Raw genomic sequence first — 13,953 nt, 5'->3', positions numbered from 1 at the left:
GCATACTCAGAGAGAGAGAGAGAGAGAGAGAGAGAGAGAGAGAGACAGGAGCTTTAGATTTTAATATAATCTAAAACTTAAACTAAGTTCCACTCCTGAATAATTTGTAGATTTTGGTCTTTAGGAAGAGTAATTTGTAACATAACATGTTGGCATGATGGCAAAAGAGGTAGCTTTGAACAACCAGGGTAGTAAAAGGTTTAGAAATAAGGAGAAACTCCCTGTACCATGTTTTTATAATTGGATGGAAGATTTGTTAGTGAAAAAACAAAGCGAAGTGATTATTTTTAAGGCATTCAATAGAACATGCTGGTTTTACTATTTATGTTTCATACTCTGGCTTTCCACAATGCATAGAATTATCGTGCTGTTTATACGAAAACCACCCTGCTTATCAGAACACAATGAGTAAAGTGTTTGAGTTATAGAACTACAGTATTTTAAAATCATAAATGTAAAATGGAAACATGTTGCCATATACTTATTTCATACATACTGCCAAAAGCTTGTCATAGTGTATCATGATTCTGTCATTTTTAGCCTGAGGCTGGTTGATTTTTCATGAGTTTTCCTCTGCCTGAATAACTTGTGGTTTATGCTCTTTTTTAGCTTTAGACAATTTTAGCAGTGTAAATTTGTTTTCAGAAAACTCAGGGAAAATTGTAATCTCTCCTGAATACATAAAGATGCTTCAGAGAATAAGCTATATGGAAATGCATGGTCAATTTTCAAATGTGATTGGCTGCTTTGAGGGAATGTACTTATAAAAATAATCCAAAGCAGAGCATTTTGGTATGATGTGAACATATATACAACTTGACAGGTCTGTTTTTAAATATCCCAGTATTCAATAGTACCTTTTTCTTTGTCCTGCCATTTTTGCTGGTTTAGGTGGTAAACTGTTAGAACCGTGTCCCCCCCAAACATTTTCTGTCAAATACATGATTGCTTTCAGACAACTTTCCTAGAGACAGTGAATTCAGAGTTAAATATGCAGCATTTCAAATACAATATTGGGCTCTGTCCATTACAGAACGAATTCAACTTCTGTTTAATAATTTATTGTGAGGTAGAAGAATTAACTAAAGTTTACTTATAATGTGCATAATTTTTAGTGCATCTAGTCCTGAAAGTAATACCAAATCTCCTCTTTCCTGACAATGACATTGATGAAAACAAATTCCTTATATTTACCAAATTAGCCTCCAGATCAGCATATGTATGAAAAACAACAAAAAAAAAAAGTTAAATTTTATGTCTCAGACTCCTGAGACAGGAAATGACAGTGGCTGGGATCCATCTACCTAATTCCAGGCAAAACTGGAAGATAGGCCCCTAATACCCACTTCATTCCTGGGCTGCAAACCAATGTTCTTCGCTCAACCACATAATTTATCAATTGCTTCACAAATTTGCTTAGAAATGCAGGCATCACCTTTACTGTAAGTCAGACAAAACTTTACCTCTATCCATCAAGAAGTTCAGTTAATTTTAGTTATGGTCTGGTTTTATAATACAAATCTTTTCTATAAGCAGTTAGCTATTACTGTACTGAACAAAAAGTCGGAAATACAAATTTTGGAGCCTGAAACCCTTATCCTAACCACATCACTGAACTAGAAGGCCATGGAAAATTTGGACTGCATCAGATTTGTTGATCTTTTGTTAAAGCTGAATGATGCACATCTGGGATGGAATGGGCATAGGACAGAAAGACAGAAGGATGTCTCAATTCCATCCTTTCCTTCCACCATCTGCATTTTGCACCAGACTATTCTACAGCGACTGGAACTAGTCCCATTGAAGAAAGGAACCAAGTTTGGCCACTCCTTTTTAACAGTTTCTCTGTCATGGAAGCATTCTATATTGTGAATTTTTAATTTTTGTTTCTAGAGAGCCACCAGACAGCTGGTTAGTTTATGTTTAGTTTCCACCTTACCAGTAAGTAACATAAACTAGGCTTTTCGTGTCCCTGTTGGACATCACATTTTCCTGAGAAACTACTGCTGTTTATGTAAAGGGATGGGATGCTGCTGCTGCAATTAATATGTCTCTGCTGACTGCCAAGTTACTGTCTCTAGAAGACAGAGACCAATAAATATTTGAAAGTGATTTAACATTTGTGCACATAGTACCTGCTTTGTGGAAATCTTCATTGCTGAAATAACAGTGGGTTCCTAGGGAAAAATAAAGTTAAAATATAAAATGAGCTATAAGCATAAAAATTATATTACAATACTATTTGCACAAGGTAGAAAACCCTGAAATTAAACTAGAAATTAAACTATTACTCCCTAGTAATAATCCTTCTTGTTGTCTTTTGCAGTGGAATAATTTCTAGCTGTAAATGAATTAGAATGCATGTACATATCTGGGTGCATCTTTGATTGTGATTGTAGATATTTCACTTTCCATTATTAATACAGTTTAATTGTGATCACTTTGTCACTAGTTTCACATCTTGAAATTGTAAGCTACACTTAATACACTTAATAAAAATTGCACTACAAAAACTTACCAGGTAATATGAAAATAACAATGGCTATCTGAAAATTCATAGATACTATCTATTAAAGGTAATAACACTTAAATAAGCAATTCATTAGAAGTATATTGAGATAAAAACCCCATTCCTGTAAAATTTTTATTCATAAGAACAAGTTTTAAGCCAAATATAATCTTCTTAACTGCTCCACACTATTTACTTACAAAGAAGCTACATGCATTTTCATAACATGCAACCAAAATGAGCAAGAGGTTCTTTGCACTCTGGAATATCCATTATTTACAACTTTTAGGTCCAGGTTCTTGGATGTATTTTAATTTTAAAAGTGGCATAATAGACAGTGTGCAGCTCAATTCTGTATGAACTTTATTCCATCTAGAAATCTGCTGTTGATCCTACACATCATACTTCTGGTTGTGTACATTAATTAAGTCCTTATTAAGCTTTTACACTTGTATAGTTTTCAGCTTGCTTATCCTGAGAGAATTTGATATGGGCCAGTGGATGGTAAGCATGGACTTGCCTTTACAGAGGGGTTAATAGACCATATATTAGAAAGCATCAATTAAATGTAACATTTGAATGAAAATTGAACTCATTAGTTAGTTTACTCAGCTGTTCAGAGAAATATTGCACAAATGGGGTTTAAAGAGGCATTTGTTATCAATCTAACAGATATGAAGGACTTTCAGCTTTGTGGAATTTTAAATTAAACGCATTGTACTCAGCACATTGCAGCTTAACATCAAAATACCTTGTTCATGATGCATTTATCCTCTTTACAATGAAAGAAAACTTACATTTAGATGAGGTACATGTAAAATCTGTTGGAACTTTCCTATTGAAAGATTCATCTTATGCACACAAATTCTGCTTATTCTACTAAAGTACATTAATGCCCTCTTTAAGGTTTAATACACATCTTAAAGATATAATTGAGCTTTCAAGTAAATCAAAACACTAAAATACTTTCATGCAATGAAAAGATACACAGGTAAAGTAAAATTCCAGATTTGATTTTGCCATTAACTATTCTACTTTTGTAAAACCTTTCTGAAGTAAAATTAATTCCATTTATTTTTCTTTTCACTTTTATATTTTCCTGATCTCCTTTAGCTTGACCCTTCTACTTGTTTCAGGGAAGAGGTTCATATATCATCAACTATTTCCAAATTATCCTGCGTTCATGTAATGACTTTTGCATGTATAAAAAAGAAAAAAAAAAGTTACTTCATTTTCTTCTCACAGTTTCTAGTTTACTTTAATGTTAAGAAAGAGAAAAAAGTACCCCAGATTTCTGTCCTCAAAAACCCCATGGATTGCAAGAACAGGGACACACATTTTTCAGAGGTATCTTGCACTCAAAACAGGTTCATGAGCAAGACTGGTACCAATAATGGCAGGAATGTCCATAAGAAGCTCTGTTTAGCTATCTTGTCTCTGCTCAGAAAAAAAGGGTGAAGGGATGGCAACAGAGTTTGATGAGGATGCGGTGGAGGTGGCCAGGGCAGGGTCACTGCCAGCACATCTGGAGTGAAACCACACTACAAGAGGCTCCCTGAGAGTGCCAGCAGCATCTTCACACTGTCACACCAACCTCGTGCTCCCAGCCAGGGATCAACCCCCAAACTGCCTGGAGACGGGGAAAGGGTGCCATAAAAAGGCACTGACAGAAAGGATAATGCGGGGAATGTAAATGATTTGTTGTTGTGTACAAAACATAGGACATCCCTGGGTTCTGTCTGGGAAGTGTTTGAAAGGTTTACTCAGCCTTGCCTTGGAGGGCTGACTATGGGATGCTGTATTTTTAGGTGGCTCAAACAGTAAAAATGGAAAAGATTGATTTCACCAAAAAGTACTAGAGTTAGGGGGTGTTTATGGTGCCTTGTGTTGAACCATGAAAATGAGACCCCAGAGTGACCTTTGAAAATATACACACTCTGTTCCTCAAGATTATTAAGCATAAGAAATCTGGGCAGATTACTATTTTACCTAAAGTATCTTCCTCGTTACAATATGCTGACAGTCTGGATAATTTTGAGAGTTGATGCAATTATAAATTCATATATTGCATATCTCTGTGGAAGACAACAGACAGGCATTGTTCCCAGACCTGCACAGGCAGACACTTAACTCTAGCATGCAAGATTCAGAAATACTAATTTACTTTTTAATCCACCAAACAAGAGTGCAGAATGCCATTTCTTCTATCATTAACCTCCAGCTCGCACTGAAAGTTTCAAGGTTTATTTTGACTAGTGTCTGGGTCTCTAAATGACAAGCTAATTAGAGGGCTATGCCAGGCTATTCCTTGGCTAGATTGCAAGAAGTTGAGTTTGCAGCTGTCCACAGAGAAATCTACAACCTGACACTTGAAATTTAGCCGCGCTTACCCGAAAGACTGTCATTTCTTCCAGCAAGACTTCCTCTAATTCGTGCCAAGTCTCCTTAGGAATTGAAACCACTTTAAGAACTGTTCCAATATCTTGAAAAGGAAAAAAAAAAAAGAAAGGGTTTTCAGGTGCTTGAGATGAATACTTCTGCTTTGCAGCAGCCAAAATTTCTTGTAGTCTATAATTATTTCACATATAAAGACTATGAAGCTACATCTCTGAGCACTCATTCAAAAGAACTGCTATTTAAAATAACATCAGAAAACACTGAATTTCAGGAGGACATTTAAGTATTTCAATTATCAAAATGCAACAAAGAAAATACATGCTATTATAGTTATTCAGGAATAGACAGGACTGAAATACAATTTAAGTAACAGTATAAAATGACAGATTCATGACTGGGGAAGGAAATGCTCTAAATTTACCCAGGTGTGTTTTATTGTCCATTTTGAATATGATGTTTTTCTTTCTTAAAATGCATGTGAATATATTGCAGTATGGATATAAAACCATCTGGACAAACGTTCTTAGACAGATGAAGCTGTTAGGTCTCTTAAGTACATGTGATCTTCCCTGTGTCAAACAAAGTACCTAAGATGTATAAGCCCCTTAAGGCATCTGTATTTCTCTGTGTCTAAGATGCTGGTTCTTCACTGAGGGCTGAAAAGCATACAATTTGTGCCTTTGATTTAGAAATAAGTGTGCACCAGCATTTTAGTATTATATCAAATTACATTTTTGGAGCTTTGCAACAAGCTTTAAAATAAACTTGAAATTCCAGAGCCACAGCCTTTGGTTTTGTGAACATGGTTGAGACTAAAGACCATCTCTGTTATTCAGCTTCTGCATCTGTGATTTATTTCTTTGTTTCTATGAACACAATTTCCAGGAAACAACAAAAACACATCACTGCAGACTCTCTGAAATGGAAACAATCTGTATGCGACTTTTCTTTTTAACCAGCCAAGTGTAGTGCCATGTAAATGTATCACAGGTAGAATAACTATGTCCCAAAGGACTTTTCATGTTGCACATCCTACAGCTTTAATGGCTTAGGAAAACACAAGGCATTTTAAGTGGATAAAACTCTCAGATAACTAAAAAGGTTGACATTCTTAAAACAAGAATTTAACCATCAATTACACAAAATCAGATATATATACATTTTATAAGTATACATAATTTGTGGGTGTTAGCTGAAATTTCTGAATAAAACTATGACAACTCTCTACTTCTATATCTAAAGTACACATAAAATTGAGACAGAGAGATCACATGCATTAGAAATGTTTTTATAGGGCAACTAACTTAAAAGCTATTGATTCAATCAGAAAATTCTGGTACTTCTTTACATGATTTTGTATTTAAATAATCTAGAAAACCTGGAATATCCTGTAGAACTAAGATTTTTTTGTTTTTTTCCATCTGCTTCCCTTTAAGCAGATATTGATTTCTAGATATATATTTTTGGAATTTTAGAAAGAAGCAATTTCTTTTCCCCCAGAATATGTACATTACTGTTTTCTTTCATTAGCCACAAATTCATATATTCTTTTAAAAAACACAAACCAACAGTTATTTCTTAAAGCAACAACAAAGCAAAGCACATTGTTCTTTTTATTTAGGCATCTACATCTACCAATTAAGCTAATAAAAAATACTAGATAAGTGGGTTTGGAGTTTTCATTATGGTCACTTCTACTAATTGACTATATTTAAAAGAAGAAATATTGAGAACAATACAGAACAAATGCAATATAAACTTTAAAATAATAAGGAAAAAATTCCACATTTCTACAACAGAGTAATTCAGAATAACAGATAATCTAACAGTAGCTCTATTTGTAATTTAATTGATGACTTAATTTCCTTAATTATTCTGATAATTATGATGACTATGGTTTTGAGGAAAACACATTTTACAGGTGAAAAATAGGGAATATAATAAACGTAACAGTGTAGAGAAGTGTCACAACTATTCTGTGTTGGACCAGGACTGTCCTCAGTCACATTCCATTAAATACCATATCCTAGAAATAAAGGGAGATTTTTCATAAAACAGACTGAGTGGGCACTGAGCAGACACAAGTTTCCCATAATGTTGTTTCAACAAAAGGTCAGACTTTTAAGTGGCTCCTGCAACAATTACAGTTGCCTGATCTCAAGAAAGCCTCTGAGGTCAAAGATACAGTGAGTTAATCACTGTGGAGACTCTGGTCAGGCCACAGGTACCAAAGTGGGGCTTTATCTGAGCTCTACATCAAGTTTTACAGAGTAGTATTTCAAACAATTTCACACAAATGGAATCAGGCGTTTCCTTTAGGATCAATAGGCTCTGCTTAGTAAGATAAGATTACTGCTATTAATTTGCTTTACTGACAGAGGTACTTTAACTGTGCCAAAGGATGCCAAACACTAGACAATCAGCATATGCATGAAATCCTGTTATTTTCTGATTACTTTCAAGCATGCCGATAGGATTTTATTTTCATTGTGAAACACACTGGTACAATCACAGTGGGAAAGAAACTGCTCAGCTCAAGATTTCCCCCACAGGAAAGGAAAATGTGACCACACTGGATGGCTATTAATTATGTTGTGTTCAATTATCATCAGTTATTCAATGAAAAGGAAAAAAAAAAGTATTTCTTCAACCTACTGCAGTTCAGCAGCACATGGGAATAATGCAGATTGCTCTAACAGCAATGGGAAAATACAGAGAAATATTATCTAATCTGATGGGACAGACCTGCACAGAAAAACCCAGTCATACCCCAGAGAGCACAATTCTGGCTTTGTCATAGGTTCAGATCACCAAGTGGGAAAATGGACTGTGACTAGAGTCCCTAATCTGCTTCCCAGTTAGTTCTTTGCTTGGGAAGAAGTAATACACGCTGATTGTGTATCTGTTTCTGATTCCTCTGACTCTGAGCAGCTGGCTCAGTGCAGCTCTGGCAGAGGGCAGGCATGGCCTCAGTATTGCCTCTTTACCTTTTCCCCCACATGGAAGACACCTTTTCCTGATTCTGAAAACCACAATTGGGACAGTGAGCTTAGAGGAGCATGGAGCGTCTTTTGTGCTCCAGCTCCAGGCATGGGTGTTGTAATGCCTGTTCTTGTCCCATGACCTCCTGCTGGAAAAAGAATGGTTTCTGTGGATAAAAGTAGTATTTTAAAAAAATAACATTCTGCACTTAGAAAGATGGGATTTTGGTGCTGAAATATCTTTTGGCGAGTGCAGGTAATAATGTTTCAACATTTTTCTTACAGTTTGTGGGCAGGGCTGTCACCAGCATTGGATGGAATCCTGAGCTTTTGCCACACATCAGAATATTAGTGATTTAGGAAAACTCAAAACTCCCAACTCAGAGGTAAAAAATATCAATTAGGTTCTTTTAGAAGGAGATCTTGCCTGACTGATTTATATAAGAACTGCTAGACATAATATTAATAACCAGTATATGCAATGGTAACTATCTAGAAGCTGTAGCTCAGTTTTAAGCAAATCTTCCTGCACTGTCTGAAACAGTCAGAACTTCTGTCTTGTTTTTTGTTTCATTCTAATTGAAGTCTTGAAGAAAGTACAGTGAATCTCTGGAAGAACTTTTTGCTTCCCCTTGCAGAAACCAATGCATCTTTCTCAGCCCACAGGCCAAGCTTTGGAGAGTTAAATGCCACCTATTTTGCTCAAAAAATATGCTTAAATAAGTTCCTTATGTTTGTTCAGCATCATACCTTGTATGCCACTAATTTGGTTTTTGTGGGCCAAATCAGGTTATGGAGGACTTGTTGAAAGGCACCAAACACTGTGAATTGTGGATGACATTGAAGTCTCTAATGTGTGATGGAAAATGTATATGTTGTGCAAAATCACATGAAAATACTTTTTAATGTTTTATGCAAGAACATACTGTAGCACTTGTATCTAATAACTCAGTTTATAGCTTTAAAGTGCTTTAACCCTTGCTGCAGAGCTGTCTTTTCTGCAGTAAATGTTCTGAATTGTTATCCTTTCACTGTGTTTGTTACATAAAGCTTCATCAGCTCTCAGTTTACTCATAATACATTTCAGGCATCAACATGAAAGAGATCTTACATTTACTGCTTCGGAAATCTGACACCAGGTTAAGAGTACCAGAACTGTATTTAAAGCATGTAAAAAGTTGGACTGTTATAAGACAGACATAGAGGTATTTTTTTTGTCCAACACTGAAAAGAAGCAGTAAGTTTTCAGTTTGATCTGGTTTGGCTTCATGATGCCAATGTCTAATTACTAGTGATTATGTTCAGTAGAGGTTTAAAGTACTTTTATTCAACATAACTGAAACATCATCCAACTAATATAAACTTTCAGAGATGAAGAAACCGATCCACCAATTGCTACTCAGCACAGTTTTGAAACCACTGAATTTAGGGAAATGAATATCAGCTAATTTTTGGACACTTTCTCATTATTACCCTTCCGGAAAAAAAAGTCTTTTCTGAGTGCATATCAACAATTCTCTAAGATGCCCAAGCTGTATGATTCTGCAAATGCTTTGGAAAGGGTATCATCTTTCTATTTGAATACCAGCTCTACTGAAAACACTCCATTTGTGCCAGATATCTTCATGTAAGTAAAATGATGCACCCTCTTGGATGAAGAGCTGAGCATCTTAAGGCAATACTTGAAATACTTGAAAGGCACAAAAGACTTTTACCATACCTGGATATTTGCCTCATTCACATTAATACTTTTTATGCTGCACTCCAAAATGGGTACCTTAAACTCCTCATTTTAATACTAAATTATAATTAATAAGGCAAGACATTTCTAATAAAAATCCCTATTAGAAGTAGCTGGAAAGAAGGTGGTTTGATCTTAATCCAATTGGCAAAGCTCCTAAAGAATTAAGCTGTGCAGGCTATGGCCTGACCTGTAACTGAATGTTTGCAACAAAGACCTCCCCACATGCACAACTTTGGGTCCTGCCCCAAATTTTCACAGGTTTACACTGTTCAGTCATTGTTCTGTCTTTCAGAGTATGAATTTTTATCTGCTCTAGGTTTCCATCAGTCCTGGAAGAGCATACCATGTAGATTCAAGGCCTCTCACCTGTACCAATGAACATCACATCATACTGGCCATCTTCCGCATCTACTCGATCTACCACGATCTGTGTGAACTGGTAATCCACGTCTGTTTTAATCATGATTGGACGATTGTTGATGGGGAATACGGGGTTGTACATGGCAGGATGACTTCTGGCAAATGTGATAACTTCATCAGGAAGGTCCTTGGTGGAATCAAAACCTCCAAATGTTTTACTGGGACACTAGAAATAAAAAAAAGGAAATGTTTTACATTTCATTATTTATCATCCTATCTATGACAGTCTATAAATAAATATGTCAGGGAATCTAAGTATTTTGTGACAGACAGTGAAAGTTAATTCTGTCACTCACAGTCTCTATTTTTTAATTTATTTTGGATTTAAACCAGTATGATCACGAGAATGCAAATGATCCTCATCACTTTTCTTATTTCTTTTCAGTGCACAAGGCTTTTAAGTCCAATTGTGATTAGTATTAGTCTTTAATTATCAGAAGGAAGAAATCCCAAGATATCTAAATCATTCAATACAAGGAAAGGAATTCAGTATTTAGTTATGTATACAACACAAAATTAATTAATTATGCCGTCATCTTTGTTTCAAAGTATTGTCTTCAGAAGCTGACTATAAGTCCAAATCTCTGTGTGAGGAACCAAATCCTTAAATCCTGGGACAATGCCCTGTTCTACTGACTTTTCAAACCCCATCTTGTCTCAACAACTCTGTCCTCCACGTAGGCCCGATAATGTGGATCCTGTTACACTAAATCAAATATAGTGAGTCATGTCTTAAATGTACCTTTTTTTTATCCCCTCTGATTCTAAAGAAAGCTTTCTGTGAGCATTACTCATCATACTGTCCGCGTGAACTCTTAGGTGAGACGAGTCCCATTAAGGAACTGCAATAACTCCTCACAGAGACAGAACAGTTGGTGTCCCATTGGGATGAATCGGGTCCCATGACGTGAGACAGAAAAGACTCACTTTTCCCCTGTATATGCCCAGAGGCAGGCCAGACAGGTTTGTATCTCATCTGTGAGAACCACAGGGTTCTACTTTTTACATTTAGCTTACGTTCTCCCACTGTAAGCAGAATCCAGAGGCTGGAAAGGAAAGGAGAGGTAACACCATGGTGTTGGTTGCCACGAAAGTATTCCTCCACTTTCAGCTATTACATATCCCCATCAGGAGACTCAAGAACTGTGGCTGATCACCACCATTTGCCCTCATCTCTTCTGTGGAATTGGTAAGTATTATATGAACAGTTAGCTGTGACATTAACATAAGCATTAGTAATATATTAGTATTGTTGAATGGGTGAAGAAAACGAGTCACAATGACACCAGGCCAAAAATACTTCTCAAAAGATCTTGGTGACCCCAACTGCAGATCTGTTCAGATAACTCTTGAAGACATATAAAACACAGAATCCCAGCTGAAAATATTTTTTTTTGCAGTATTTGAACTTCAAATACAAACAACTGGTGTTAAAATGCCCAAGATAATTTGCCCTTTATATCCAGGAATAAAATACCTTCCAATTAAACTAAAAACCTAGTGGACAAGATCTTATTAAGCAAGCATTCAGACCTTGCAGGATGCTCAACAGAAGAAATCAATTGTCTTTGCTATCACCTTGATCCAAATTATTAATAATTCAACAGAAATTAAATTTAAAAATCAATGTTGTCAAAAAGAGTAGTTGCTATACTCAGCAAAGGGATGCTTCCAGCATGGACATATAGAGTGTAAATTGTCCCTTGCTGGCATATTTGTTAGTAAGCAAATTCCTGCATTCTGTTTGTATGGAAAGGAAGAATAGAGGGAAGAAGAATATTTGATTAAGTCATGTGGAGCAGACAAAGCAGAAAGCAAATCTTGCTATCTATTTTATTTTTTCAAGACTTTTTTAACCTTTTTCTTATTATTCAATGTCCTTGCTCTTTTGTACAAAAATATTGCAAAGAGAAAATCAGATGGAATTTCCATAATTATTGACCAAAGCATTGTATGTCTCAAAAGTAGTGCTTCAAATACTACATTTCAATTTTAAGTTTGATTTACATCTCAATTAATACTCTAACTACAATTCAATGCTTATTGCTTGGCTTAGTTAGATAACAATTAATTAGATAATAGCTGTGAAGTACTCTATGTATAAAAATCACTACACAAGAACTAAGTATTGTTAATTGCAGCTGAGCAAACACTGAAAAAAATACAAAATGAACATTGATTTCAATTTTAGACAAATGAATTTCAGCTGTGTTTCAACTGCTTGAATATTTACTTTTTGGCTCATTTTCTAACAAAGGATTTTACTTGCATGAAACAAGCTGCCCAGGGAAATGGTCACAGCACCAAGAATGCCAGAGCTCAGGAAGCACTTGGACAATGCTCTCAGGCACATGGTGTCATTCTTGGGGCTGCTCTGTTCAGAGCCAGGAGTTGGACTCATTGACCCTTATGGTTCCCTTCCAATTCTCTATCATTCTACGGACCAAGACATACTTTGCACAGAAAATTCATAAAACTAGAATTAGAGTCATAATTCTGTGTGTTTGAATAGGACTCTCAATTCTGAGACCCCTATTACTCCTTGGATCCCGTGCTTTTCTGAGAATAAAAAAATTACTGTAGGCCTGTGTCTTTACATGTGAAGTTTACAGTGCATTATATGGACTAGGCCCAGTAAGAAATCCAACAGAAAAGATCAATATCTACATCTTGGTAGGAAGAAAAAGCTCTTTGGTCATGACTCTCGGTGCCATGAAGGAGAGAAAACCTGAGCTCTACAGCTGAATTCAGAGAAAGTCAGATAGGAATTCAGGATGAGGTACCTGAGTTAAAAAGACGTATACACAAAAGTCCTCCCTCCTCTCTCAGATATTTTTAAAAAGTTTAAAAAAAAAACCCCAAAAACAAATAACCAAAGCCAAACCAAGTCTATAGATCTTATAGGAAAAATTCTGGCAACTTCTTTGTTACACGCGAAGCTGATCTAGCTTTGTTTACAAAGCTTTCAGGTTTTTCAAAAACCATTTACTTTTCTTTTACTCATATTGGGCAAATCACCAGATGCTCAAGAAGTTTACTGGCACCTCACCTATTAAATTCCTGAGATAATTCAGCATTGTTTAACTGCAGTGCAATCTTGAAACGAATTACTGTAAGATCAGGTATTTTTCTCCCATCTCTTTCTGCATTTCTTGGAAAAGGACTCCAAAGGTCTGACATCTAAAGAACTTCAAAAATCTTTTTATTCTTTTTTCTCAACAGATCTTCAAATCATTGAAAGTACACACAACTTTATCAATTTATAAACAAAAAGCTTATTTCCAGCCAGAAATGAACCTCATTTTAAAATTCAGTTTTATCCTTTTAATACGACAGAATGATTTTAGCAACTGTGAAGACACTCCTCTTTTTTCAAAGTGGCAGAACCCAGGATTAGAGAGTCACTGGCATTGGGCTAGGACAAACTGCTGGCCTCAGCCACTCTAACATTTACAGTGGCATGGCCTTCTGCACTACATCAGCAGGGCTAAGCAGACCTGTAAAATTTGGGATCACATTTGCCTTTAGGTAAGAAATCAGCTTATGGTGGAAGCTGAATATCTCTGCAGTTTGTGAATCTTAATAAAAGCATTTTATAATGAAATCTTAAAGGTAAATTCCATTCATTCTGATAGGCTAGCCAGAAATGAAAGTATCTGTAAGCTAACTGCATTTCCTTAATTTGACAAAGGCTTCTGTGTCTTAGCTCACTTCACCACTTAAAGGCTGAGTTCTGGTCTTTCTTTTTCTGCTTATTCTGAGGAAATTGATCTAGTTATTCTTTCCTCACATGCAACACAGATCAAGACTCTCAGAGAAATCTTGGAGCAATCTCCAGGCAGAACTGAGGCCTGAACTGTGTTTCAGGACACACAACTACCAGTCTCAAGAGCAAATACTTG

General features: G+C 35.9%; 1 protein-coding gene across 1 annotated transcript in view; it reads right to left on the bottom strand.

The window, feature by feature from the left end:
- The window catches only part of LOC131573389 (semaphorin-3A), a 160,848-nt gene that overhangs the window by 16,243 nt on the left and 130,652 nt on the right, over window positions 1-13,953 (bottom strand). The window contains exons 11-13 of the mRNA XM_058827316.1: window positions 9,998-10,217; window positions 4,900-4,991; window positions 2,136-2,177 (exon numbers count right to left, since the gene is read on the bottom strand). Coding sequence (XP_058683299.1) covers window positions 2,136-2,177; window positions 4,900-4,991; window positions 9,998-10,217 — 354 coding nt within the window. The remainder of the gene's footprint in view (window positions 1-2,135; window positions 2,178-4,899; window positions 4,992-9,997; window positions 10,218-13,953) is intronic.

The sequence above is a fragment of the Poecile atricapillus genome, chromosome Z (assembly GCF_030490865.1).
Source record: "Poecile atricapillus isolate bPoeAtr1 chromosome Z, bPoeAtr1.hap1, whole genome shotgun sequence".
Taxonomy (NCBI): Eukaryota; Metazoa; Chordata; class Aves; order Passeriformes; family Paridae; genus Poecile; species Poecile atricapillus.
Note: the sequence above shows the minus strand (reverse complement) of the source record. Positions and strands in the feature narration are given on the sequence as shown.